Raw genomic sequence first — 26,750 nt, 5'->3', positions numbered from 1 at the left:
GGAGCCCAATGTGGGGCTCGATCCCAGGACCCCGGGATCACGACCTGAACTGAAGGCAGATGCTTAACCAACTGAGCCACTCAGGTGCCCTGAATATTGCTTTTTTTAAGTTTATTTATTTTGGGGGTGCCTGGGTGGCTCAGTTGGTTAAGCGTCTGCCTTCGGCTCAGGTCATGATTCTGGGGTCCTGGGATCGAGCCCTGCATCGGGCTCCCTGCTCAGCGGGGAGCCTGCTTCTCCCTCTCCCTCTCCCTGCCTCTCTGCCTACTTGTGCTCTCTCTCTCTATCTCTCTGTCAAATAAATAAATAAAATCTTTAAAAAAATAAAATAAATAAAGTTTATGTATTTTTAAGTAAGCTCTACATCCAACGTGGGTCTCAAACTCACCACCCTGTGATCAAGAGTTGCACACTCTACCGACTGAGCCAGGCAGGTGCCCCCCACCTCCTTTTTTTTTTTTTTTAAACAGAACTGATGAGTGGATTTTGTGAGGGTGACTAATCTGGTGCTAGCCCCAGTCTAGGTCGGCCCGCAGAGGAAAGTGTGTCCTCCTCTTCACAAATGACTAACTCTCCTGCCCCGCCCCTCCATGTCTCAGAGAGCAGAGGGGTAGGAAGTTATGCCAGAGCACAGACAATCCCTCCTCAGAAGCTCCTTCCCCCCTGAAAGATCCCAGGGATCTGGTGGTGACGGGGGGGGGGCGGTGAGGGCTGCTCACATTCAGTGAACACAGTACCAGGCATTTCCATCTCTTGAGTCATTCCATCCTCATCATGATGCAGTCTGGACACTAACATCCCCATTTTACAGACAGGAAGACTGTGGCTCAGAGAAGAGCCCCACCTGCCCAGGTCTGCCAGCCAGGGAGCGGCAGAGCTAGAATATTCTCCCAGGCCCAACCCCAAACCCATGCCCTTTTCTCCCTAACACGTTGTCTCCCTTCTATTTTCTACACCTGGTCTCTTTTATTCCTGCCCTTGACTCTGCAAGAAAGATATTCTTCTCATTTTACAGGTGGACAGTGTGAAGGAGTCAGTGGAGTTGTCGCTATTCTACAGATGAGGATTCCGAGGCTCAGGGAAGTAAAGTATCAGAATTCGAACCCAGCCCCACGGGCTCGCCCCTAATCCCCAGCAGGGCCAGGAAGAACAGTGGGAGTGGTTACAAGTGGGAGCCTTCCGGAATATCACATTTCGCCTATTTCCTTGGCTGGTTTAAACTTCTGTCCACTTGTGCCGCAGAATCTGCAATTTCTCCAGTGCCGAGAGGGAAAGATTCTTGCCTCGGGGTCAGACCAGATGTCCCCTGTGAGCTGAACTTCTCTGCTGCAGCTTAAACCCTTCACAGAGCTGAGTCAAGGGAGGCGCCTCTCTTCCTTCCTGGCGGCCACAAGCCTCAGCCCTGCTCTCCCCTTGGATCTCTATTCCCTGGGTGAAGCCATCGAGCTCTTAATTAAATTCTCTGGTTAGAAGTCAAGCCTGAGAAAAATAAACAGAGAAACCTCTCCTGTGGGACCTGTCTTCTCCCTGTTCGGAGGTTTGATGCTGGAGATGGTATCACGGCTGCCCTGGGGACATCCATTCCTCACTGCTCTGGGGAATTTCCTGTTGGCTGCTTCCAGAGGAAATTGCGATGGGAGGTAGGGGGACGTTATCAGGAGTCTCGGTGCTGTGTTCCAGTTAGGAGTGAGGGGGGGTGGTGGGGGTGGGAAGGTGGCAAAGACAGGGAGGAAGAGTGGTGTGAGGCACTGAGATACGGGCTCAGGGACATCTGGACACTTTGTCCCCAAGGACAGCAGACACCTGATCACATGTATCCCCCTTCCTAGGTGACTCCCATTCTCCCCTCACCACACTCTGATGGACACAAGGAAGCATGGGGAGCTGGAAAGAGCAGTGAACTGTGAGTCAGGAAGTGCAAGGTCTAGTCGAGATCTGCTGCTAACTCACTGTGTGACGAGTTAATCATAATCCGAGCAAAGTGTGTTGTGGGGTTACATGTTAAGTGTTATGCTAAACCCCACTCATGAATGATCTTACTTAATTCTTGCAATTTTATCCCCCTTTCTCAAAGAAACTGAAGCACAGAGAGGTTAAGTGACCGGCCCAAAGTCACACAGCTGGTGTGAGCTGAGATTCAAACCAAGTGGCCTGCCTCCAGAGCCCAAAGCTCCTGACCATACTCTCCAGTTAGTTTCTCCTTGTTGGTCTCATCTGTAAATTGACAGGATCAATATACTTGAACTTCAAAGGCCCTTCCAGCTCTGACAATCCATGCCGTAGTCAACATTCACTGTGTTGCCAGGCACTGAGCTGGGAATACAAAGATAGCTTGTGGAGGGCGGCAGGGAATGAGAGTAGAAATCACATCTGAATTATCCTTGCTGCCCCGAACCACTTACCACGGTACTGTGCAAAGAGCAGGTGCTCAAAATATTCGTTCACTAGACACGTGATTCATGGTGAGAAGCCTGGGCTTGCGGAGTTAGAGATAACTGAAGTCTTATCCTGTCACTATGCTTGCAAGAGAAAGTCACTTAACTTCTGTGTGTGTTTCTTCATCAGGTGGCAATACAGTAGTCCTTTCCTCCCAGGATTATGGAGAGGACAATGCATGTTAAGCATTCAGCATAGTGCTTGGCACGTAAAAATTACTCAATAAATATTGGTTCCTTTCCTTGGTAGATTCTCCATCCTTCCCTTTGCCCTTGTCACTACCTGGTGAAGGGGCCCTCTCTGTTGTCCCCAGGTCAAAACTGTCAACTAATTTCCACTGCTGAGAGCAGACAGCAAACTTGCTCAGCAAACTTGGGAGCAGAGAGGAAGGAAGAAAGGAGGGAGAAGGCTGGGCTTCCGGTTCCCTGAAAAGCCCTCGCCTGGATTCTGATTCCCATGCAGTCCCTGGTGCAGATGTCCCCTCTGTCTAGACAGATCTCTCCTGAAGAAATTGCAAACCACAGACTGATGACAAAGCTTGCCCCGGACACCAGTCCCCTGACACAGTATTCATTCAACCCTGTTCAGTAAAGGGCAAGCCTGGCTCCCGCCTCTCAAGCAGAGGAGACTCTATGGGAGCTGGTTGGCTTCTTTCATGAATTTGTCCATCCATCCATCCATCCAACCATCCATCCATCCATCTGTCTTTGGTTGAAAGCCACAGTGTGCCAGACCCGGTTCTAGGCATGGGGCATACTGAGGTGAATAACCCCTCCCCTTCCAAAACTCAGTGTTGGGGGAGATGGACACAAAGTAATTCTGAAAGTTAGGCATCCCAACTACAATTATAGTGATAGGAAACACTTGTGAAGGGCTTATTATGTGCCAGGCACTACACTATGTACTTTAGGGGCTTGGTTGTTTTGTTTTTTTTTTAAGATTTTATTTACTTATTTATTTGACAGAAAGAAAGAGACAGCGTGAGAGGGAACACAAGCAGGGGGAGTGGGAGAGGGAGAAGCAGGCTTCCAGCCGAGCAGGGAGCCCGATGCGGGGCTCCATCCCAGGACCCTGGGATCATGACCTGAGCCTAAGGCAGTCGCTTAACCAAGTGAGCCACCCAGGCGCCCCTAGGGGCTTGGTTTTAACAGTCCTCATCATAACCCCATGAAGTGAGTACTATTATTGTGATCATTTTCCACATGAGCCAACTGAGCCTTCTGGAATTGAGGTAACTTGTCCAGGGTTGCTCGGCCACTAAATCAGGAGATAAAACTCAGTCTGATCACTGAGTCGACGCTTTTAACCCCCACTCTGCCATCAGACCTGCAAGGAGGGAACCACCACTTCTGTTCAGAAGGAATGGGACGGGCCCTGCAGAGAAGTGAATCTCAGAGCGGGGCCTTGAGGGGGTGAGTCATGGTAAGTCAAGGAGGTATGAAAGATTCTGGAAACGAGAGGGATTCATGGAAATGGGGATGAGAACTTTGCAAATGGAAGGAAAAGCATGAGCCAGGCTATAGAAGGCAGAATATACAGAGTGGGAAATGACCGGGAAGAGTTTGGAATGCCAGGGCAGGGAGCTGGGACCTCTTCAGGAGCGGTGGCAGGTGCTGGAGATGTCCAGGCCAGGAATCCGTGTGTTTCAGGAAGCCTGCTCTAGGGAAGCATGGAGGATGGTTTGGAGGGGGCAGGAAGCTCTTAGGGAATTGCTGCAGGTTTTCTCAGCATGGGAGCAGTGATGGGGACTATGATAGAGTTGTCGATGGTGCCCACCTGGGTATCAGGGTTCAGGGTACAGAGACTGCCCACCGGCCACTGTCCAATCATGACACTTTCTTACTCGGAGCCCTTCCCTGGCTCCCATGACTCTCAGGATAAAACCTGGGGTCCTTCACCTGCCATTCAAGGCTCTTCATGAGCTGGCTCCTTCCTGCCCCTCCAGCCACATCCTGATCTCTTCTCCCTACTCTAGCAATATATGCAATATGTGCAATTTCCCTAACTAAATTCCTATTTAAAAAAATTTTTTTTAAAGTTTTATTTATTCATCTGAGACAGAGAGATACAGAGAGAGAGAGAGCGAGCACATGCATGAACAGGGGGAGAGGCAAAGGGAGAGGGAGAAGCAGGCCCCCCGCTGAGCTGGGAGCCCAACATGGGGCTTGGTCCCAGAACCCAGAGACCATGACCTGAGCAGAAGGCAGCCGCTTAACCATCTGGGCCACCCAGGTGCCCCTCCCCCAACCAAGTTCTTTTCTTAGTGTCTATGCCTTTGCACATGCTGTTCTTTCTACTGGGAAACACCTTTGCTCTCCTTCCCCCTTTGCTCAGATGCCTGCTACTCACCCTTCTGGGTTCAAAGCAGGATGCCCTTCCCCATCGAACCTCTCTCCTTTCCCCCACACCATGCAATGCTTAACTGCATGTAGGTTTTCTCTCCTGGGCTGTAAGCTTTCTGCGAGTGGAGAATGTGCTTACTTAACACAGAGGGTGAGGGCTGAGAGGCTGAAGTGACCTTCTCCAGCAGACGCAGCCTTTTCCTTAAACCAGCTTTCCAAAGGCATTTACCATCGTGGGCTGCTTTTGTTAAACGCTGTCAGTTGGTTAGAGAATGCTGAGATGTCACACAAGGTTTGCCCCTCTCTCTTCCCTGTGTCTCATCCCTGGTCAGGATAGCTTCTGGGGCTGTCCGGGTCTTTTCACTGAGGACACCCCTCAGGTGTATTTACTCCGTGTGGGTTTCCTGACTCTAGGACCTCAGGCTGGGACCCTGGTGGTAATGCAATTGCTTCTGCTGTGTAGACGGGTCCCCTTCCTTCTCTAGGACTGTTCTACTTGGGGCAGGGGCAGCAGCAGCACCTATTTTGGGAAATGCCTACATATGGCATTGTTCCATCTTCCTATTTCCTATTTGGGAAAAGAGCCCAGGACCTGAGTAGAGTGAAGGAGGCTGAGGTGTGGCTGCGCATAACTCCTGTCTATTTGCCAGTGATTTACTTGCCCGGGATTTGCACTAAGACAAAAAGAATTTTTGCATTATTGATGATCATTGATCACAGCCTTCCAAAAAAGAGAGAGAGATTGAGAGAGATGGAGGTCCCTGGCCAATGATCCAACGGTAAACCAGGAGGGTGAGGTGTGGAGAAAGGAGGGGAGGGCCAGGTGGGTAGGGAATTTGTGGAGACAGAAGGACACAGAAGGACACTAACAAGAAAGTCTAGAGGAGGCGCTGAGGGTTGGTGGGCCAGCTTTCAAACAGTCGTGTGGGCTGTAAATAAACCAGCCACCCAACTGCTGGCCTCTCCCTACACCCAGCTAAAGGAGACTTCCCGACAAAAACGGTTGCCAGGGACAGAGTCACTTCATAAGGATAAAAGGGTCAGTTCATCAAGAAGACATGGTCATCCTAATGCTGGATGGACCTAATAACAAGGCTTCAAAATGCATGAAGAGCAAGTAGACAAAAAGCCCATTCGGATATGGAAGGCCAGCTCCACCTGACCCATGTGAAGCTTGGACACAGGATGCCCCCAGCGCCGTGCCTCGCCAACGGGCGGTTCTCGATGTTCGCTTTGTGCTCAAGTCTTCTCAGCCCTGGTTCTCTGGGACGGGGCAGATTCATGCAGCACAGGAGGAGGGAAGTGCCTCTCTGACCTCAACTCCCGCTATTCACTTAGTCCCCAACCGACCGGCAGCCTGGGGGGTGGGGGTGTGGGGGGCCCTCACTGGGAATACCGGTTCCCCACACTTCTGCAGGGCCCACTCCCCACCTCCTGCCTCCGCTCAGGCGCCACTTTCCCAGTGAGGCCACCTCATCTCTCTTTCCTTTTCCCTACTTTATTTTCTTCCATACCATTTACCCCTACAAACATTTTATATGTTTTACTTATCACATTCATGTAAGCTTCCTTGGGTCCACATCTGTTGAGTGCACCATGTCCCCAGTGTCTAGAACATGCCTGACACACAGAGCAAGTTATTTGTTAAACGAAGGAAAAAAAAAATCCAGCTAGGGATGAACACACGAGACGGGCACCGAAGGACGGATGCCGGAGGCTAGGCTTTCACCCCGGGGCTCTGGGCGTGGCCGCCCCCCCAACTGCGGACCCAGCCCACCCGCTCTCCTACAGGTGCGGCGCGGGGAGCCTGGGGCTGGGCTGGGGCGGCGGCGGGGCCTCCGAGCTCCCCTGCGCGGCCGGGACCGGAGAGGGCCGAGCCTGCGGGCCGCGGGCGGGGGGCCGAGAGGGGAGCGAGCCTCGCGGGGGAGGAGCTGGGGGAGGGGAGCAAGGAGGAGCGGCGGGAGCTGGAAGGGGAGCGCCAAGCGGGAGCCGCAGGGCGCCGGCCGGGGCGGAGGGAGGTGGGGATCGCGAAGGCGCGGGCCGGGCAGAGTCCCCGGGGCGGCGGGGCGGACGGCGCCCGGAGCTCGGCGGGGGTCGCGGCGAGATGCGGTGGCCGCCGGCGGAGAGACGCGGCGCTACGCGAGGAAGCAGGACCCGGACCGGCGAGCCCGGGGTCCGCACCTGCGTGGCGGGGAGCGGGTAAGCTCTCGGAGCCGAGTGCCGCCCGGGGAGGGCGCGTCGGGGCCCTCGGGGCCGGGAGTCCGGCCGTGGCGGCCGTCCCAAGGGCGCTGGGGCGGGGAAGGGGCGCCGCGGCTTGGGGCCTCGGTGACCCGACGCGGATCCCCTTCTCGGCGCCTTCGGAGGCGAGGTGCGCGCGCGCGCGCGGGCGAGACAGAGGGTCCCGAAGGACCAGTCCAACCCGCGGGGAGCGTCCGGGGGGCGCCGTCCGGAGCCCCGGGACGGAGTGGGGGCTGAGGCAGCGCCGCGAGACGGGTGCGGGGTCCCAGGCGCGCGTTCGGGGCGCCCCGCGCGGGGGCGAGATCTGGCTGGGCTGGGGCCGCTCCCCTGGGTCGGGGGCTGTGACGCCCCCACGTGGCCCCGGGCGGCGGAGGGAAGCGGGGCGCTGCCCCCTGCCGGCCAGGTCCGGGGGCGGTGCAGCGCGGGGCCGGCCCTTTCCGAAGGGGAGTTGAAAGAGCGTCTAGTGTGGATGGAGCCTGTTTCCAAACCCGGAGCCTGTTTCCAGACCCGAAGCCTAACGGGCCCGGACTTGCTTTGTGACCTTGGGCAGGTCACTGCATCTCTTCGAACTTCAGTTTGCTCATCTGTCAAATGGAGGGGATACTTCTCCCACCCTGCAAGATCTGTGGGAATAAATGAGATGCTGTAAGGATGCCTTTTTCTAAACTGTAAAGTTCTGTACAAATCCTAGGTAATCACATAATGTCAGAACTGTAAGGGCACTAAGAAATCTGCTTTGCTGCAGGTGAGGAGAGTGGAGACTAAGTCTTGCCCAAGGTCGCATTGCTTGTAAGAGGATCTAAGACTTAGCCCCTTGCCTCACCAGCTCTGGGGAAGTTCAAAAATTAAGAGCTGGTGCTCTCCATCAGATTGTCTGCATTAGCAAACCGGGCTTGGCTATTTACTAGCTGCTTGACCTTGTGAAAGCCCTTAACGTCTCTGAGCCGTGGTTTTCTCCCATGTGAAATGGGTTAGGAATGCTGCCTTACCAGCTTGCTGGGCACATCAAATGTGGTCATTGCTCAGCACAGCACCTGGCCACACAACAGCTCAGTCATTAGTGGAAATCATTGCTCTGGTTAGTGGGAATCACCTCTCAATCTCTTCCTTAGAATTGGCCTCCAGTGTTTTCTGATTGAGCACACGTCTCAGGCCTGTGCTCTCCTCTGGACTGCACAGCCACTGGTCAGGGTCTTAGCCTTCCTCACAGGGACAAGGAGGGACTCTTTACCGACAGCAGCGAGCAAGGCTGCTTGGACAGCTGGGCCTTCTGCAGGCTTTGGTACTGTCCAGCGAGTGGGAAAAAATGGGTGGTCTTTATTGTGGAGGCATCCTGGAAGCCAGTACCTAGAGGGTGGCCTAGGAGGGAGGAGCCGGCCAGCTGGACGTGACTGGTAGGGCCTAGGGCCTCTTCCTCCCCACGGTGCCTAGTACAGGCCCAGAAATACAAAGGTGCTTTCTCAGAATTGGTCAGTTGCATGACAGATAATGAGAGTGAACGGACAGGGTCATCTGTACTCTCCTAGGCTGCAGAGGGATGACAGTTCTTGGCAAAGTGATGTGACTATGAGCAGAAATACATTCTCAGAGCTGGGAGTTCCCGGGACCTGAGAGGTCCCTCTCATTGCAGATGGTGCAGGGTCTGGAGTCATGCAGAGGAACAGGGGTCTGCCAAGGTCACCAGTGTCCTCCAGCAAGCTGAATTCCACAGACATCATTCAGTCTTGAACTTTCTCTCTCAGCAGCAGATGACACAGCTGACCACTCCTTTCCTCAGGACACACTCTCCTCTGGCTCCTGAAATGTAACACTGTCATATTTTCCCTTCTTCATCTCTTGTTGTTTTTTTTTTTAAGATTTATTTATTATTTATTTTGAGAGAGTGAGAATGAGAGAGAGAGTACATGAGAGGGGGGAGGGTCAGAGGGAGAAGCAGACTCCCTGCTGAGCAGGGAGCCCGACGACGTGGGACTCCATCCCGGGACTCCGGGATCATGACCCGAGCCGAAGGCAGTCGCTTAACCAACTGAGCCACCCAGGCGCCCTCATCTCTTGTTTTTGCAAGTTTATCCTTCTTTCTGCAGCCATTAGCGGCTCTGCTCTCCCAGGCCCTCCGCTCCGCTCATACTAGACACTCTCCCTGGGTAAGCTCATCCACCCTGTTGGCTTTAGTAACCACCTCTGTGCATGTGACTCATAAAGGTTTGTCTCCAGCTCAGATCTCTCCTCAGGCTGTAGACCCGTCTAGGTATTGCCAGCCCCACATTGTTCTAGACACTGGGGATATAGCCATGGGCTCGACAGAAGGTGAGTTTTGGGAGGGGGTGGAGTGAGACAAGCAAAGATGAGCAGAAAATATCAGATAGGGTTAAGTGGGTTAAGTGCTAAAATGAGCATCGAGCAGGGTGATAGGATAGAGAATGAGAGAGAGGTACTTTATTATATTGGCGGGTCAAGGCTGTGCCTAAGAGGTGATATTTAAGGGTGGGGTTGGCATCTGATAAGAGATGAAGTCAGGGAGGTGTCTTGGGCATCAGACAGTGTAGGGCCTTGTGGGCCATGGTGAGGATTTCGGATTTTGTTCCGATATGGGAGCCATTAGAGAGTTTCAGACTGGAGAGAGCAAATGCTATTATTTCTCCAGGGCTCACTGGAGCCTTGTTCTTCTATACTGATTGCCAGCCTACCGTGCCGTGGTCACTGGAGTATGGAGGGAATGGGTAGCTCTTCAAAGAGCTTCCAGGCACAGGCAGTGAGAGGCACAAACAGACCCGGAGTCAGGAGAGGGCTTAAAGGAGGAAGGTTTTGCCACCAGAAAAGGCTTCCTGGAGGAAGCGGCTTTTGAGAAGGGCTTCAGAGAACAGAGAGCAGATGACATCAAGTATGCATGAAGGGGAGTGGGAAAGATCATTCTTCCAGGCAGAGGGGAGTGAGCCTGAACCAGCATGTGAATGCCCCAAATGTGTATGGGGAAGTCAGGGGAGAGGAGACAGGACTTGTAGGGAGGCTAGAGAGGAAGTCTGAGCCATTCAGAGCAAGACCCTGGATCTGGCCACGAGTGCGCTGTGTGACCTTGAGCAGATTGCATGACCTTTCTGAGCCTCAACCTGCTCATACATAAAAGGGAAGTAACTGGTTAATTGCTGGGGAGAATAGGGGAGGGGGAGGATGCCAAGTGCTAGGGACAGGTGAATGGGGACAGGATCATGCCTGCCAAGGAGGAAACAGGAGGGGCTGCTGTGGGTGAGGAAGATGGTGGCTGTCTTGAGTTTGGGACCTTCCAAGCTCCCATGCGTGGTGGACGGAGTGGACAAGTTTCAGCAAAGAGGCGACAGTTGAGTTCGATCCTGGGAGTGAAGTTGCAGTTGGATGGGTGGATGAAGGCTAACCACACAGAGGTCTATGGGCTTCATGACACAGGTATACCACTCCCCCCTTCCAGAAATCAAGTCCAACAGGGAGACAGGCAGTCAGCAAGTAAGCCTGGTGGAGTGGGGAGGAAGGAGTAATCAGTTCCATCTCTTGGGTCCAGAAAAACCTCCAGAGAAGGTGGATCCAGAGATGAGAGGAAGGGTATTTCAGGTAGAGGGAATAGGCTATGCAAAGGCTCAGAGGAATGACAGAACTACGGTGTTTTTGCAGAAGGAGACCTCAGCCACGCTGGAGGTGGAGTCTTCTGCCGAGTACAGGTGAAGAGGAGGGGAAAGGGCTGGACTGTGTAGCCTCTGGATAGGTAAACCACAGGAACTGAAGAGAAAAGATTCAGGGTGCATGAAGGGAGAAGTTCTCCAAGGATTCTCCAGTCTGTGGAATAGGTGTCCTCGGCCCCAACTCCTCTCCCCTGGCTGACTGCATTTGTCCTCCAGCGCTCTGCTTCAGGGCTACTTTCAGAAGGGGTCTCGGGGTCGCAGCAGGTTATCTGTCTCTCCTACATTCCCACGGCTCCCTTCATGCTCCAATGTCATCCTCAGTCATGTCTGTGGACCCAGGTTCCAGGAGGGTATCCCCGGGGCCGCCAGAAGTCTTCCCAGGAACATGGTCCACATGTGTGTTGCTTATGCCAACACGTGGTAAAGCTTTAAGTAAATAGCTAGAATAACTATCGAATGGATGAGGAAACAGGCTCAGAGAAGTTGAGAAACTTGCCCAAAGTCACAGAGCTAGTAAGTGGCAGAGCGGGAAAGCAAATTCAGTCTACCTGACTCTAAAGCTTGTGCTTGTAACACAGCTGGATTATGCCTCCCAGCAGGGTGAGCAGATGGTGAATAGTAGGTTTGGATCCCGTAAGCCCTAACAAATTCAGTGTTCCATTTCTAGGAAATGAATTCCTGTTGTTCATACCTTGTTTATCCAGTCTGGAGAAGACAGCCTCTCGCTTGCCCTAAAAGTAGTTTCACTCCATCAGCTCAAGTGCTCTCTGGGGACCCAGATGTGCAGCACGGGGAGGGGGGGGCACAGCAGAGTGAGCTCCAGGACCTGGGGATGCAGCCCTGGAGGCTTCTGTCCGAGTGTGGTCTGCCCTGCCAGTCTGCTCTGAGAATTACTCCCCTGGTAGGGAAACTCCGACAGAGGTGACTGGGAGATTTGAAAATGCCAAAAATGTACGGTGTGAAACGGGCACAAGAGCCAGTGGCTACTGCTGTCCTTAGTCTCAAGTTCCTGCTGCTGCAAACGGAAGGCAGCGGAAGGAGCAATGAAGGGAGTCTGAAGACTTGGTCTCTGCCTATAACTCACTGTGTGCCCATGGGCAAGTGTCCTGCCCTCTCTGGGCCTCTTTCCCTGTCAGCACCATGAGGGAGTTGGACTACACGATTCCTGAGTCCTTCCCGCTCTGACACTCACATCCTTCTTAAGCCCTAGCCCGGACATTGCGATTATCCCTCGCACCATTCATTGCTGCTCGTGGAGCAGCCCCATCACCTGGGAGCTGGTCAGCAATGCCGAATCTCACGTCCTGCTCTGCTCCCACGGAATCAGCACCTGCCCGTTTCCTAAGATCCCTAGGTAGTCCGTGGGCTCATTCCAGTGTGAGATGGGCTGCGGTGAGCAGCTGTTTCTACCCTCGCTCTGGGCTGTGCGGAGAAGGTAGGCGGAGGATCGCGTGCTGCCGGGTGAAGGAACAGCTCCTGCGTGCTCCCCGGGGCCGAGGAGTGCTCGGGTGGGAGTGACAGAGTTTGGCATAGAACCAGGTCCCCAGCAAAGAGCCTGGGAGTGTGTGCAGGCTTGTGTGGGCTCTTGGTGCAGTGGAGGAGGGAGTGGAGCTGACTCACTCACCTTTCCTGAGCTGTGGAGCAGGGAGGCGAGCAAGCCGGGCACCTAGCCTGGATCTGCAGGGCCTCCGACAAGCCATTTCCCTGAGCGGCAGTTCTCTGCCCTGGGCACTGGGAATAATACCAATGGGACTGACTTCAGACGGTGGGAGGATCAGCCTTAACTGAGCTGATAAAGGAGAAGTGCTGAAAACAGTGCCTGGCACCTAGTAAACTCTTAAGAGCGTGGCTGGTTACTTTGCTGCTACTGGGCTTCCAGCCCCTGCGCGCGCAGCACCCCGGGCCGTCCCAACCCCGCCGGTGGATTGCGGGAGTTCCCTGAGGACAGAGTCCCAAAATGACCCCTAGGGGGCGATATCACCCCCGTTGAGAACCACTGGTTCAAGAGCACAGTATGCAATAAAAGCAGAAAGCAAGCCGCGGAGGTAATTTTAGATTTAGAAAATTTAGAGGTAGCTGTGTTAAGAAAAGAAAAAAGTGAAATGAATTTCACTTATGTTTTATTTACTCAATATGACCAAAATATGATCAACTAACTGATATAAAAAATTATTAGTGAGGGTGCCTGGGTGGCTCAGATGGTTGGGCGTCTGCCTTCGGCTCCATGATTCCAGGGTCCTGGGATTGAGTCCCGCATCCGGCTCCCTGCTCCGCGGGAGCCTGCTTCTCCCTCTGCTTCTCTCTCTCTCTCATGAATAAATAAATAAAATCTTAAAAAAAATTATTAGTGAGATACTTTACATTCTTTTTGAAACTCACTGCGTTTTACATTCCAGCACATCTCAGTGGCCACGTTTCAAGCCCTCAATGACCACGTGTGGCCAGCAGTGGCTATTCTGGAGTTTTTCAGGGATGGCTCTCAGTCCTAGCTGTGTCACATATTACCCGTGTGGCCTTGGGCTAGTCATTTCACCTCTCTGGACCTCAGTTTTGTCATCTGTAAGGTGGGGGTACTAACTCTGCCTCCAAGCGTAGTATTAGAGGCAGATGGTGAGTTTAAAACCCCTTTGCCCACTTTCCCACAAGCATGGGAGAAAATCCAGTGAGTGCTCAACCACAAAGCCTGTGGGCAACACATTTAGTCTTTCAAGGTGGTCCCTTCCCTACTGAAGGCTGGTAATAACTCAGCGCAAAGCTGTAAGTAAAGGGTTGCATTTTCTGACTTCCCTAGCTGTTGAAAAGGTCTGGAAAACAGGCTTCACCTGTCTTGGATTTCTTCTTTATTTTTTTAAAAGATTTTTGTTATTTATTTGACAGAGAGAGAGAGCACTAGCAGAGGGGAAGGGCAGAGGGAGAGGGAGAAGCAGGCTTCCCAGCTGAGCAGGGACACCCACTTGGGGCTTGATCCCGGGATCATGACTGGAGCCAAAGGCAGACGCTTAACCAACTGAGCCAGCCAGGCGCCCCAAACCCTTGCATTTTCAAGATGGAGAAACTGAGGCCCAGAACAGGAACTGGCTTATCTGAGGCCACAGAGAGATTATGGCAGAACCAAGCAAAAGATCAGGGCTCCGCCCTCTCAGGCCAAGCACTGTTCTCAGCCTGTTCCTCACCAGTTCAGGGAGACTATCATAAACAGGTACTTAGCTCTTGCTCTGGGCCAGGTGTCAGGGCTCTAGGGGTTAAGTAAGACATGGTCCCTGCACTCAAGGTCCAGTGATGGAGACAGTCCAGCATGGTAAGAGCTATGGTGTTAGGCATCCAGAGCAGGGTATCTAACCCAAGCTGGGCTGGGGGGAGGTTAGGGAAGGCTTCCTGGGGAGATGTCAGAGCTTAGTCCTGAAGGGTGACTTGGATTAGGCAACCAGAGGGCTGAGCAGGGGATACTTTCCAGGCAGAGGACACAACGGGGACAGAGGTTCCGAGCTGAAAGCAGCGCTGGGGCTCATGGCAGCGGGGTGCTGGCCGGAAGACTAGCAGATCTGAGTCACTGGAGTGCAAAGGTCACAGCCAGCTGGGTCAGGAGATGATGCTGGAAATGTAAATAAAGACCAGTTCATGAAGGGTCTCTTAGACCAAGTTGGGACTGAATCCCAGGGGCCTTGGGAGCCACTGGAGGATTGTAAAGGACTGACATGGTCAGTCTTTTAGTTAAAAGGAAGATTCTGGGACACCTGGGTGGCTCAGTCAGTTAAGCATCTGCCTCGGGCTAAGGTCATGATCCCAGTGTCCTAGGATTGAGTCCTGCGTCAGGCCCCCTGCTCAGTGGGGGGGTCTGCTTCTCCCTCCCCCTCTGCCCCTCCCCACTGTTCATGCACTCTCGCTCTCTTTCTCTCTCTTTCTCTCAAATAAATAAAATGTGTAAACAATAAAAAAATAAAGGAAAATTCTGGGTGTGATGTGCTAAGAGAATGAAGAGGGGGCAGGAGCAGCAGCAGAGAGAAACAGGAGAGTGACAACAAGGGCTGGAAGGGAGGAAAGAGCCAAGGCAGAGTTAGGTTTGTGCAGTAGCATCGACAGAACTTAGTAATTCAGCAAATGAGACTATATCAGTCAGCTATTGCTGTGTAACAAATCACCCCCAAACTCAGTGGATTAAGATGACATTTATTACTATGAGTCCTGCATCTGGAGACTGGCTGATTTAATCTGAAATTGGCTGGGCATTTCTGCTGGTTTAGCTGGGCTCACATGTGCATCTGTTGGTCAGCTGAGGAGCTCCGTTCTAGGCCGGCTTTGGCTGGGGGCAGTTGGCTGGAGTGGCTCCGCTCCATGAGTCTTCACCTCCTCTAGGGACCAGTGGGCTCGCCCACACATGTGCTCGTGGCAGAGTGCAAACAGAAACATGCACAGCGTCTTGAGGACTAAATTTGGAACTGGCTCGCTGTTGCTTCTGCCTCATTCTGTTGACCACAGCTAGTCCATGCTGAACCCAGACTTGAGGGACAAGGAAATCTACCCTTCCTTTTGACAGGGACAGGGAGAGGCAGCACGAGCTAATAGAAGCACAGAGCTGAGCTAAGAAGGGAGCAAAACGCCGCTGTGTGGTCTTAGACAAGACACCTGCCCCTCTGGGCATCAGCAATCTCAGCTGATTAGATTGGATTGAGTCACTTAAGGTATTCCTTCAAAATCAGGTTTGCCAGGGAGGGGCTGTTGATTATAACTAATTGATGGAGCGTTTACTATATGGCTAGGCTTTCTGTTCAGCTCACTCAAACATAACAGCAGTTTGAGGTTGGTGTTGTTATTGTCCATGTTTTCTTTCTTTATTTCTTTAAGATTTTATTTTACTTTATTTTTTTAAAGATTTTATTTATTTATTTGACAGAGAGAGACACAGCGAGAGAGGGAACACAAGCAGGGGGAGTGGGAGAGGGAGAAGCAGGCTTCCCGCAGAGCACGGAGCCCGACGCGGGGCTCGATCCCAGAACCCTGGGATCATGACCCGAGCCAAAGGCAGACGCTTAACGACTGAGCCCCCCAGGTGCCCCTATTTTACTTTATTTTTTAAAAATTTTATTTATTTGAGAGAGAGAGTATACGAGCAGGGGGAGGGGCAGAGGGACAAGCCAACTCCCAGCTGAGCAGGGAGCCCAACAGGAGGCTTGATCCCAGGACGCTGAGATCAGGACCTGAGCTGAAATCAGATGCTTAACCAACTGAGCCACCCAGGTGCCCCAGATTTTATTTTTAAGTAATCTCTACACCCAATGTGGGGCTTGAACTCACAACCCTGAGATTAAGAGTTGCACATTCCACCGACTGACCCAGCCAGGCATCCCTCATCCCCGTTTTCCATATGAAGAAACAGCTCCAAGAGGTTAAGTGGACGAGCCCAGGGTCTCCCTTTGACCCTAGCCTGACTTCCATCAGTGTAGGTCAGTTTTGCCTGTTCTTGAACTTTATGACATTTGAATCACATGTGGTGTGTCATAATGTTCAGCTTCTCGGGCTCAACATTAGTTCTGCTTTTTCCTTGTGGTGGTGTGTAGCAGGGAGCTGGTGTTCCTTCTCACTGATGTATAATATTCTACTGCATGACTCTGCCACAACTCATTTCTCCATCCTACTGTTGATGTCTGTTGGGATAGCTTTCAGTTTGTGGTCGTTAAACTGTGCCTGTATGAACAATTCTTGCACCAGTGGTTTGGCGGACATACATGCAGGTTTTTGTTGGTTATATAGCTGGGAGTAGGTTTTGGTCAGAGGTTTGGCTATTTTTTATTTTCTACATTTTCCAGATTTTATAATTAGAGAAACAGGTGAAAGATGGACTTGCTTGAGATACTAATTAGAAGTCAAGCCTTGTGCTCAGATATATAGACAGACAAACACACACCCATGTTAACACTTTTCTAGTTTTCTGAACATATATTATTTCATGCTCACAATACCCTCAGGAGATAAACTTGATGCCTTGATTTAACAGAGCAGGAAACTGGGGCTGAGGGAGGTCCCGTGCCCTACAGAGAAGGAGATGGTCACAGCTGTGGATGCACTTTGTAAAATATAAAACTCTCTTCAGATTTGTGGAGAATGATCTCCCCATCCAGGGCTCACTCAGCCGTACCACACAGCTTCTAGAGAAACAACAGACAGGAATTTCTCTGGGGGGTATTTATCCTACTGCAACAAATCTTCATCACAGAGCCCTGGGTTTTTTTTCTTCCAAAAGGCTGAGACTGGTTTCTGAGGATACATTAAACCCATAAATTCTCTTGTTTTCTGGCAAGGTTTTATGACTGTTAAAACAAAGATCTTTCAGAAAGGGGAGGTGACTGATCTTTCTGCAAATTGAATGAGTCCTGGGTAGGAAGCCCTTGTTGAGAAGGCTACAGAGAGCCCCTGCTGTGGACCAGGCACGCATCCTTGCCACTGAATCCACGAAGCAGTTCTGGGGGAAAGGTGCTATTACCCCAATTTACAGATGAAGAAGAAAAGCCCAGGAGGTGAAATGACTTGCCTCCACTGCACAGGAGGGATTGTTTGGGGGAAAGGAACTGGAAATCCTCTTTTTTTTTTAATTTATTGTTATGTTAATCATATATTACATCATTAGTTTTTGATTGGAAATCCTCTGTCTTATTACCGCTTCTCAGGGCCTGTTGGACTGTTTCTCAGTTCATTTGAACTGGCTCAGCTGGGAAAAGTAGGAGCTGGTTAACAGTGAGGTTTCCTGGCTACAGAGGTTGCTTATGGACATCCAAGAATAGGAAGGAGGGCCACTGGATCTGGAAGGTTCCTTCCTCTTCCTCTCTTGGGGCAAGTGGTTCTCCTGTTTCTCTGCTCTTTTCTCTGTCCGCTCCCTTCTCCTGCATCTCTCTGCAGACCTTTTCCTTATTTACCTATGGCTCTTCTGCTGCCCCTAAACTTGCCCTGGCCTTGGTCTTCGGCCGTGGCCAGACTTCAGCCTCAGGGTTCTTGGCTTGCAGGTTGCTCCTCCTCCATTGTCAATCCACCCAGGTGTTCACAGTCTCCTTGCTAAATTCCCAGGAGAGAATCTGGTTGGCTCATTTGGGGTCACGTGTCCACTGGTCCAATCAGCTATGCTCAGAAGTGGTCTATGATGGGGCGCCTGGGTGGCTCAGTCGTTAAGCCTCTGCCCTCAGCACAGGTCATCATCCCAGGGTCCTGGGATCGAGCCCCGCATCGGGCTCCCTGCTCTGCGGGAAACCTGCTTCTCCCTCTTCTACTCCCCCTGCTTGTGTTCCCTCTCTCGCTGTCTCTCTCTCTGTCAAATAAATAAATAAAATCTTAAAAAAAAAAAAAAAGAAGTCTGTGGAACAAGTTGAGATTGAGACTCTGCTTTTGCCCCTCCATCTTGCTGCAGAGATGCTAGAGCTGGGAGTGTATGGTGTGGCTGGGGTCTATGTGGTCTGGACTCTGGAGGAGACACTGCTGGGCTAAGGGGAGTCCTCGCTGCTGCTGCAGTGGTTCCTGGGGGTGTGGTGGGTGAGGGAGAAGCTCCCTGGTATGGCTGGTAGTTCTGACAGTGGCAGACATCACTCACTAAAATGGACAGGGATGGCTTGTTGGACAGTGGATAGAAGAGACCTCATTGCCTGCAGACCTGCGTTTGGTTGGACACATCACAGAGAAACCAGAGAAGTCATCATTTGCTATGTCGGGCATTTGGATCCAGGATTTTACCAGTTCTCCCCAAGCTCCTGTGAGGTCTGGGTTATCGGCTCCCTCACAGAAGCTGTGCGGGCCCAGAGAGCTTTCATGACTTGCCCAACGGGCCATAGCAAGAAAGTGGAGCAACAGGAAATGGACCCTGATCCTCCCTGACTTAAAATGTACGCTTTTACGGGGCACTTGGCTGGTTCAATCGGTTAAGTGTCTGGCTCTTGATTTTGGCTCAGGTCATGATCTCAGGGTCCTGGCATTGGGCTCCATGCTCAGTGGGGAGTATGCTTGAGTATTCTATCTCCCTCTGCCTCTGCCCCTCCCCCCTCATGCTTTCTCTCTCTCTCTTCCTCAAATAAATAAATATATACATTTTTAAATGTACGCTTTTAGCCACTGCCTGCCATCGTTGTACCCTCATTACATTTGTCCAAGTTTCTATAGTTAGTACACATCACACACGTGGTCTTTTTTTTTAAGATCTTATTTATTTATTTGACAGAGAGAGACACAGCGAGAGAGGGAACACAAGCAGGGGGAGTGGGAGAGGGAGAAGCAGGCTTCCCGCGGAGCAGGGAGCCCGGTGCGGGGCTCGAACCCAGGACCCTGGGATCATGACCTGAGGCGAAGGCAGACGCCTAACGACTGAGCCACCCCGGCACCCCACAGACATGATCTTATTGGAAGTGTTAAACATCCTTTAGGGCAGCATAGCCATGCTTATATTCCCATTTTACCCAGGAAGAAGCTGAGGGTTCAAGAGAAGTCATGACTTATCCTTGGTTACCTTCTGGTCCATGGCAGAGCTGGGACCAGAACCCACATCTTCTGGATTCAAATGTATCAACAGGTATTTACTGTATCGAGCTGTGTCCATGTCATTGCTGGTAGTATGGTTGCCTTTTTTTCTCAAATGTACAAAATTGATTGTCTAAGAGAAATAATTATAAATATATCATTCCCTACAAAAGAGTACATATTATAATATACATACAGTTCAAAGAATAATCATCAACATCCAAGTGCCTACCACCACCTTAGAAAACACATCATCAGGGGTGCCTGGGTGGCTCAGTCATTAGGCGTCTGCCTTCGGCTCAGGTCAGGATCCCAGGGTCCTGGGATCGAGCCCCACATCGGGCTCCCTGCTCCGTGGGAAGCCTGCTTCTCCCTCTCCCACTCCCCCTGCTTGTGCTCTCTCTCTCAAATAAATAAATAAAATCTTTAAAAATATGTATCTTCCTAGAAGAGGGGAAACATTCTCAATTTAAGAAAACAAATCTGTTGGTTTACTTTAATGTAAGCTCCACTCCAGCATGGAGCCCAACGCAGGGCTTGAGCTCACAACCCTGAGACTGAGACCTGAGCTGAGATCAAGAGTCAGATGCTTGGGGCGCCTGGGTGGCTCAGTCGTTAAGCCTCTGCCTTCTGCTCAGGTCATGATCCCGGGGTCCTGGGATCGAGCCCCGCATCGGGCTCCCTGCTCTGCAGGAGGCCTGCTTTTCCCCCCTCCCACTCCCCCTGCTTGTGTTTCCTCTCTCACTGTGTCTCTCTCTCTGTCAAATAAATAAATAAAAATCTCTAAAAAAAAGAGTCAGGTGCATAACTGACTGAGCCACCCAGGCGCCCTAAGAAAACCAAACTTAATCCTAACCTGCCCAAGAACATTCCTAAAGTTTAAAAGATATTATTATTGTTACGTCTTTCATAGAGCTCTTGCTATGTTCCAGGCACTGAGCTAGCCCTGGGGCCAAGAGTCACCCACTGTGACGTGGGCAATAAGGCCCCCACCTTACAAGTGAGCAGAGAGGTGACGTCACCTGCTGAAGGTCACCCATCTAGAAGTGGAAAAACTGGGTCCAGAGCAGCTCTTGAGATTTCCATTCTTCTCCACACTGCCTGGATCAGGAAGAAAAAGCCTTAAGGCACATGTGCCTCCAGCAGTGAAACTGGTTTGGGGCCTCACGGTGATGGGTGAAAACGATGCCCTCTCCTGACCCTCTCACTCCATGCTCCACCTCAAAAGCCTCTGGCTAAGTTTTCCTCCCACTTTGGTTCACATGGAAAATAGTTGGGTTGGACTGTTTGGAATGTTCTTCCTTCCAGACAGACTAGGTGCAGTCATTTCTCATGGAGGGCTGTATGCCTGCCCCACAAACCCATGTGGCCGCCCCTTGGGTTCCAGGCATTCCAATAACCTCACTCAGTGAAAGGTGTGGGCTAGGAAAGGCCTGGTGAGGCTGGTGGGTGACATCTTGGGAAGGACAGTGTGGCTTGCCTTGGTCAGGAATGCTGAGCTGGAATTTTGAGGGAAGCCACGTGCTCCTGAAGCTATCTCCCTCCTCTCCGGCCTGCTGTCCTTCCCCACCCTCAACAAAGTTGGGGGACTTTCCCATAATCCAGCTGCCTTTGGAGATAAAGACTGTAGCTCCATAAGCAACTGCTTCTCCTATCACACTTCAAATAATAAAACAAGAAATACAAATTAAAACAACAGTGAAATAGCATATTCACCCGGCAGACAAGTACAACAGTTTAAGTCTGATCATGCCGCATCATCCCGTAAGGGTGTAGACCAACAGGAATTGTCACCTACCACTAGCAGAGTAGAAAGAGGAGGAACCTCATTAGCAAACAATCTGATATTATCTCATAAAGCTAAAGGTGCAATGATTACCTCATGGCCCAGTAATTTTGCTCCCAGGTATACATCGCAGGGAAACCCTTCTCTGTGTTCATCAGCAGAGAGGAACAAGAGTGGTCACGGTGGCATGGGCTAGAAACAAACAACTAGAAACCACCCAAACTTCCATCCACAGCAGAGTGGTAGAATGTGGTGTATTCCTATGCCAGAGCATCACGGAGAAGCAAACCTGAGTAAACCAAAGCTGCATCCTGTGGGTGCTTCTCACAAACAACACTTAGTGCCGAAGTCAAAAACACGCACAAAGAAACAAAGTGTTTAGAGATAGAAATATATGTTGGCACAGCCATAAAGAAAAGCAAGGAAACGTTAAATATAAAATCCAGGATTGTGGTCACCCCTGGAGGGGAAAGAGTGCAGGAATGAGATTGTCTAGGGGTTTTAAAAGTATCAGTGATGGGGGCACCTGGGTGGCTCAGTCGTTAAGCGTCTGCCTTCGGCTCAGGTCATGATCCCAGGGTCCTGGGATCGAGCCCCGCATCGGGCTCCCTGCTCAGCAGGAAGCCTGCTTCTCCCTCTCTCACTCCCCCTGCTTGTGTTCCCTCTCTCGCTGTGTCTCTCTCTGTCAAATAAATAAAATCTTAAAAAAAAATAAAAAAATAAAAAGTATCGATGATGATGTGTTTGTTTTTCTTTAAAGATTTTATTTATTTATTTGACAGAGAGAGACCCAGCGAGAGAGGGAACACAGAGGTGTTCTGCCCGGGCAGCTCCATCCCAGGGTCCTTGAAGCTATATGTCTACACCCCGTGCCAGGCTTTGAACACTCTCAGGATGGGACCTGGAAGAAATCAAATGAATCATAGGGATTCCTGGTGGAGTTTTAGCATTCCATATAAGGCAGGGGAAGAGGTGGTAGGGGTGTGGATGGGGCTAAGGGGTCTTGGTACTCTTCTTGTTAACCCCATATATCAGGGGCTACCTGCAGGCCCCACAGGCTTCAGCTGGGGTCGTGCCAGAGATGGGCCTTACACAGAGTGCCCTCTGCTTTACCTTACCCCAATCATCTATACCAGGGGCCCCAAGCTCCAAGAACCCCTTGGCTTGCCCGTGTCCCAAATACTGAAACCCAGATTCAAAGCCAGAGGCACACAGAGGAGAAAATGAGTCTTTGAGGGTTTTTTTTGTGATGACATTCCCAGTTTCCATTTGGAAAGCTGAATATATTTTCTGGAGTTGAACTTTCACCATGAAAAATGCTTAGGGTTTTAATTTTTGCAATTAATTTTCTCTGCTAACCAAAAGGTGTTTTTGTTTTTGCGTTTAAGAATCATGTGTGCTCACTCTAGGAAATTTGAAAAAATTTTTAGGAATAAAAGAAAGGTCACCTCCCCCTCCCCAATTCCTAGAGAAATATATTGTAAAAATTTGGTATCTTTCCTGTCGATCTTTTTTTTTTGCCCCTGTGCATGGAGTTATTTTGTTTAGTTTTCATTGTTGCTGAGCAAATAGAATGTTGGTTTCTGATTCATAATTTACAAAGCTGATTTCATGTATTTATAACAAGCCTGTGATGCTTCCAGCAGCTCTGCCCCCTCTGGGAATTGTGGGGGTGGGACCTGTTGCCCTCCCCTGTGTTCTCCTGACACTTTTGACAATATTAGGTTCACTGTGCCACTGCCAGCACTAAGCAGTATGCTTTTAAACTTACAGTTAGTCTCGAGTGTCTCAATTGTCCTTCTAGAACCTAACTCTTGCCTTCTTTTCTTTTTTAAGCCCTAGAGCTCTGGGCATGTGCCCTCCTCGATGAACCCACAGTGATCAGTTTGTTTTGCCTTCTCCCAGCTCACGCATACTTCAGGCCTTGGTAACCAGAATGTTTTGTCTGTTCAGGCTCAAAGTGATCAGTGGGGCAGGAACCCCAAAGTTCAGTGCCTCATGATGCGTCAGGATGAACTTAGGAAAACAGTGAGCTGTTGCCTGGACTGCTTCTTAGAATCTGCTGGTACTTCTGTTTGTCTCTGGTTTTAAAAGTCCCCCCAGAGGCAACCTGAAACCCAGACTCTTCTCAGAATAGGATGGGGGAAATTCCAAAGTTCTTATTAAACACATTTATCCCTCAAGCTTTGCAAGGAGCCAAAATGCCAAAAGCGAGAATCCCAAAGTGCTGCCCACACTGGTGTGATATCCCGATAAATGTCTAACAAAGTCAGCATGTGTCCCCTGGGCTTGAACATTTGCTGGGCAAAGTTCCAGAAGAGTGAGACACCTTGGGATTCATCCGGTTTAGGAAAGACCTTTAACTACCAGCTGTCACCTCACTGTTCTTCCAACAGTCAAGTCTTGAGGTCTTTTCACTGTGCGCTGTTCTGATGGAGGGCCCCCACCAGCATGAAGCAGAAGGATGACCTTGTCCCGTAGGCAGGACAACTGTGAAGGGAGCTGTGTGTGTCCAAGTCTGTGGACTTGGGAAGAGAGAGCCACCTAGAATGTCCCCGCCAAACCAGTCACTGGAAGGCCTTCTCCAGGAGGCCTCCAACAGATCCCTGAATGCTACAGAAACCCCAGAGGCTTGGGGTCCAGGGACACTCCAGGCCCTCAAGATCTCTCTTGCTCTGCTCCTTTCCATCATCACAATGGCCACAGCCCTGTCCAACACCTTTGTGCTCATCACCATCTTCCTCACCAGGAAGCTCCACACCCCTGCAAACTATCTCATCGGCTCCCTGGCCATGACTGACCTCTTAGTCTCCATCTTGGTCATGCCCATCAGCATCGCCTATACCACCACCCGCACCTGGAGCTTTGGCCAAATCCTCTGTGACATCTGGCTGTCTTCTGACATCACCTGCTGCACCGCCTCCATCCTGCATCTCTGTGTCATTGCTCTGGACAGGTACTGGGCCATCACAGATGCCCTGGAGTATAGTAAACGCCGCACAGTGGGCCGGGCGGCTGCCATGATTGCCACCGTCTGGGTCATCTCGATCTGCATCTCCATCCCGCCACTCTTCTGGCGGCAGGCCAAAGCTCACGAAGAGATGTCGGACTGCCTGGTGAACACATCTCAGATCTCCTACACCATCTACTCCACCTGCGGGGCCTTCTACATCCCGTCTGTGCTGCTCATCATCCTCTATGGCCGCATCTACGTGGCCGCCCGGAATCGCATCCTGAATCCACCTTCGCTCTACGGGAAGCGCTTCACCACGGCCCACCTCATCACGGGCTCTGCGGGGTCCTCGCTCTGCTCGCTCAGCCCCAGGCTCCAGGAGGGGCACACCCATACTGCCGGCTCCACTCTGTTTTTCAACCACGTGAAAATCAAGCTAGCCGATAGTGTCCTGGCGCGCAAAAGGATTTCCGCGGCTCGAGAAAGGAAAGCCACAAAAACGCTGGGGATCATCCTAGGGGCCTTTATCATCTGCTGGCTGCCCTTCTTTGTCGCATCTCTAGTCCTCCCCATCTGCCGGGACTCCTGCTGGCTCCACCCAGCCCTCTTTGACTTCTTCACCTGGCTTGGCTATCTCAACTCCCTCATCAATCCAATAATATATACTGTGTTTAATGAAGAGTTTCGACAAGCGTTTCAGAAAGTTGTCCATTTTCGGAAAGCCTCCTAGTCTTATTTGCTGGTGACTGTTTTTATCTGTTGTGTCCTGTAACCCAACTGGAATTGTCTTGTTTATTTTTCCTGAGATTTGGGCCAATCCTGGTATGTTGCGTTTTGGTTCGACCAATGGAATTGTTCAGCGTTCTTCTTCCTGTTGTCTTCTTGACTTCTGTGCCACCCAAAGTGGGGCAGCTTTGTGAAGGGTGACAAAACCGGAGATTCCACTTAGCATATTTTCATGGCTCATCCATGTTGGGAGAAATGTGATCCACAGGATTCCCCATTGATTCAGTTCAGATGGGAAGCTGTCCAACTCTACAGAGAGACCCTAGGTTCAAATGGGAGGCTTTCTGGTCTACGTAAGTTTTGTATGGAGCTCAGAGGAGGAGGGTACGTGAGGTTAATGACCTGAGCTGAAAGAAAATTCCATGTGGCACCTTGATTAGAAAGTAACACACAGATCAACTACCCCCTACCCTTCCTCCTTCCCCAGTATCTCTGCATCACCTTAATATTCTGAAGTTAAAACCCACAATTACCCTCAATGACAGATTGACAGGCTTTGGACCCACCAAGCTTTGAGTGGGACCCCATTCTGAATTTTGTTTCATGAATTATTTTTTTTTTTATATCCTGTTCTCATGAGAGATCTTAAGATGTTGAGTCTTGTCGGGTGCCTGGGTGGCTCAGATGGTTAAGCGTCTGCCTTCGGCTCAGGTCATGATCCCAGGGTCCTGGGATCGAGTCCCGTGTCGGGCTCCCTGCTCAGTGGGGAGCCTGCTTGTCCCTCTGCTTCTCTCTCTCTCTCTCTCTCTCTCTCCCTCTCTCTCTTCCTCTCTCTCTCATGAATAAATAAATAAGATCTTTAAAAAAAAAGATGTTGAGTCTTGTCAAATAAAAAGCATGAGACGTCATGGTCAGTGAGATCTTCGAGTAATGTCCCCCTGCTCCCTGGATGAACCTTTCAATCCACTTCAGTCTCCAGCCTTTACTGAGCACCCACCACAGGCCCGGCCCGGTACTGGAGTCCTGGCATCTCGTCTCTCACTGGAGCCTTACGAAAGCCAGTCTCGTGATGGTTAAAGCTGAGCAATGATGCCTCAGTTCAAATTCAAGTACTACCAACTTCTAGCTGGGTGATCTGGGGCAAGTTTTTGAAGCCTTCTTTGCCTCACTCTCTTCAACTGTAAAATGGGGATAATAATAGGTGTGTTATTGTATAAAAACAATAGCCACTGTTTATGGAGTGCCTACAATGTTCCTTGTGCACATTTTCTTGTTTGCTCTTCTTCCCCATTTTATAGATGCAGTAGAGCAATGTTCCTATTGTTAGGGAAGATTTCAGAAAGATGGGACAGACTCCCAAAAGCTGAACCTTTGTGGGCTGGGAGACTAAGGAAAGGGAGAGGGGATGAGGCCCTCTTGGGGGAGATAGAGCAAAGCAAAGGAAGGTCACACCAGGCGGAACAAAGAGCAGGAAAAAAGACTGGGAGATCTGTAATGCTCACTGGGGTCTCTGGGCACAGAGAGAAGAATGAGAGCCAGGAATATGGGATATCAGGAAGGGAAGGAAAAGAGGGATGCCAAAATGGGGGGTGGGCAGGGGCAGACAGAGAAGTCTTGTGTTGACCTTGAAGTTCCTCCTGGACATTTCACACTGTGCTCCCTGGACCATCTGCATTAGATCCAGAGAGCTTGTTAACATTAGATTCCTGGTCCCCAGCTCAGACCCATTAAATCAGATCTCTGGCAGTGAGGCCTGGGAATCTTCATTTTAAATAAGCCTCTCTCTGACTTCTTGCAGTAGATGATTTCTATCCCTCTAAAGTTTGGGAACCTCTATGTTAGTGTCTTGCTTCCCCTGGGAGGTCCCTCCCTGAGCCCAGAGACACCTCTCAGCATGCTCATTGCTCTCCTCTGCACCTGGTATGCCCTTTCCTAACTTCCTTTAAGGCTGTGCTCTCTTTCCCATTCTCCTCCGTCTTAATTTTTTTTTCTAAGATTTTATTTATTTATTTGACAGAGAGAGACACAGCGAGAGAGGGAACACAAGCAGGGGGAGTGGGAGAGGGAGAAGCAGGCTGCCCACCAAGGGACCCCGATGCGGGGCTCGATCCCAGGACCCCGGGATCATG

The 26,750-nt window shown here is 50.9% G+C and overlaps 1 protein-coding gene across 3 annotated transcripts; it reads left to right on the top strand.

The window, feature by feature from the left end:
- Nucleotides 1-6,785: 6,785 nt before the first annotated feature.
- On the top strand, nt 6,786-25,354 carry HTR1D (5-hydroxytryptamine receptor 1D). Of its 3 annotated transcripts, XM_027617021.2 has the most exons (3): nt 6,786-6,977; nt 19,100-19,208; nt 22,779-25,354. In XM_027617021.2, exon 3 carries the CDS (start codon nt 23,492-23,494, stop codon nt 24,623-24,625), a length of 1,134 nt encoding a protein of 377 aa, XP_027472822.1. In that variant the 5' UTR covers nt 6,786-6,977; nt 19,100-19,208; nt 22,779-23,491; the 3' UTR covers nt 24,626-25,354. The 3 variants fall into 3 exon arrangements, with proteins under 3 accessions (XP_027472822.1, XP_027472832.1, XP_027472843.1); XM_027617031.2 differs by lacking the exon at nt 19,100-19,208; XM_027617042.2 differs by lacking the exons at nt 6,786-6,977; nt 19,100-19,208 and adding an exon at nt 7,547-7,661.
- The last annotated feature ends 1,396 nt before the right edge of the window (nt 25,355-26,750 follow it).

The sequence above is a fragment of the Zalophus californianus genome, chromosome 4 (assembly GCF_009762305.2).
Source record: "Zalophus californianus isolate mZalCal1 chromosome 4, mZalCal1.pri.v2, whole genome shotgun sequence".
Taxonomy (NCBI): domain Eukaryota; kingdom Metazoa; phylum Chordata; class Mammalia; order Carnivora; family Otariidae; genus Zalophus; species Zalophus californianus.
Note: the sequence above shows the minus strand (reverse complement) of the source record. Positions and strands in the feature narration are given on the sequence as shown.

Bases quoted from the DNA above. Each gene is read 5' to 3' on its own strand.
- HTR1D (XM_027617031.2), top strand. From the start codon at position 23,492: ATGTCCCCGCCAAACCAGTCACTGGAAGGCCTTCTCCAGGAGGCCTCC.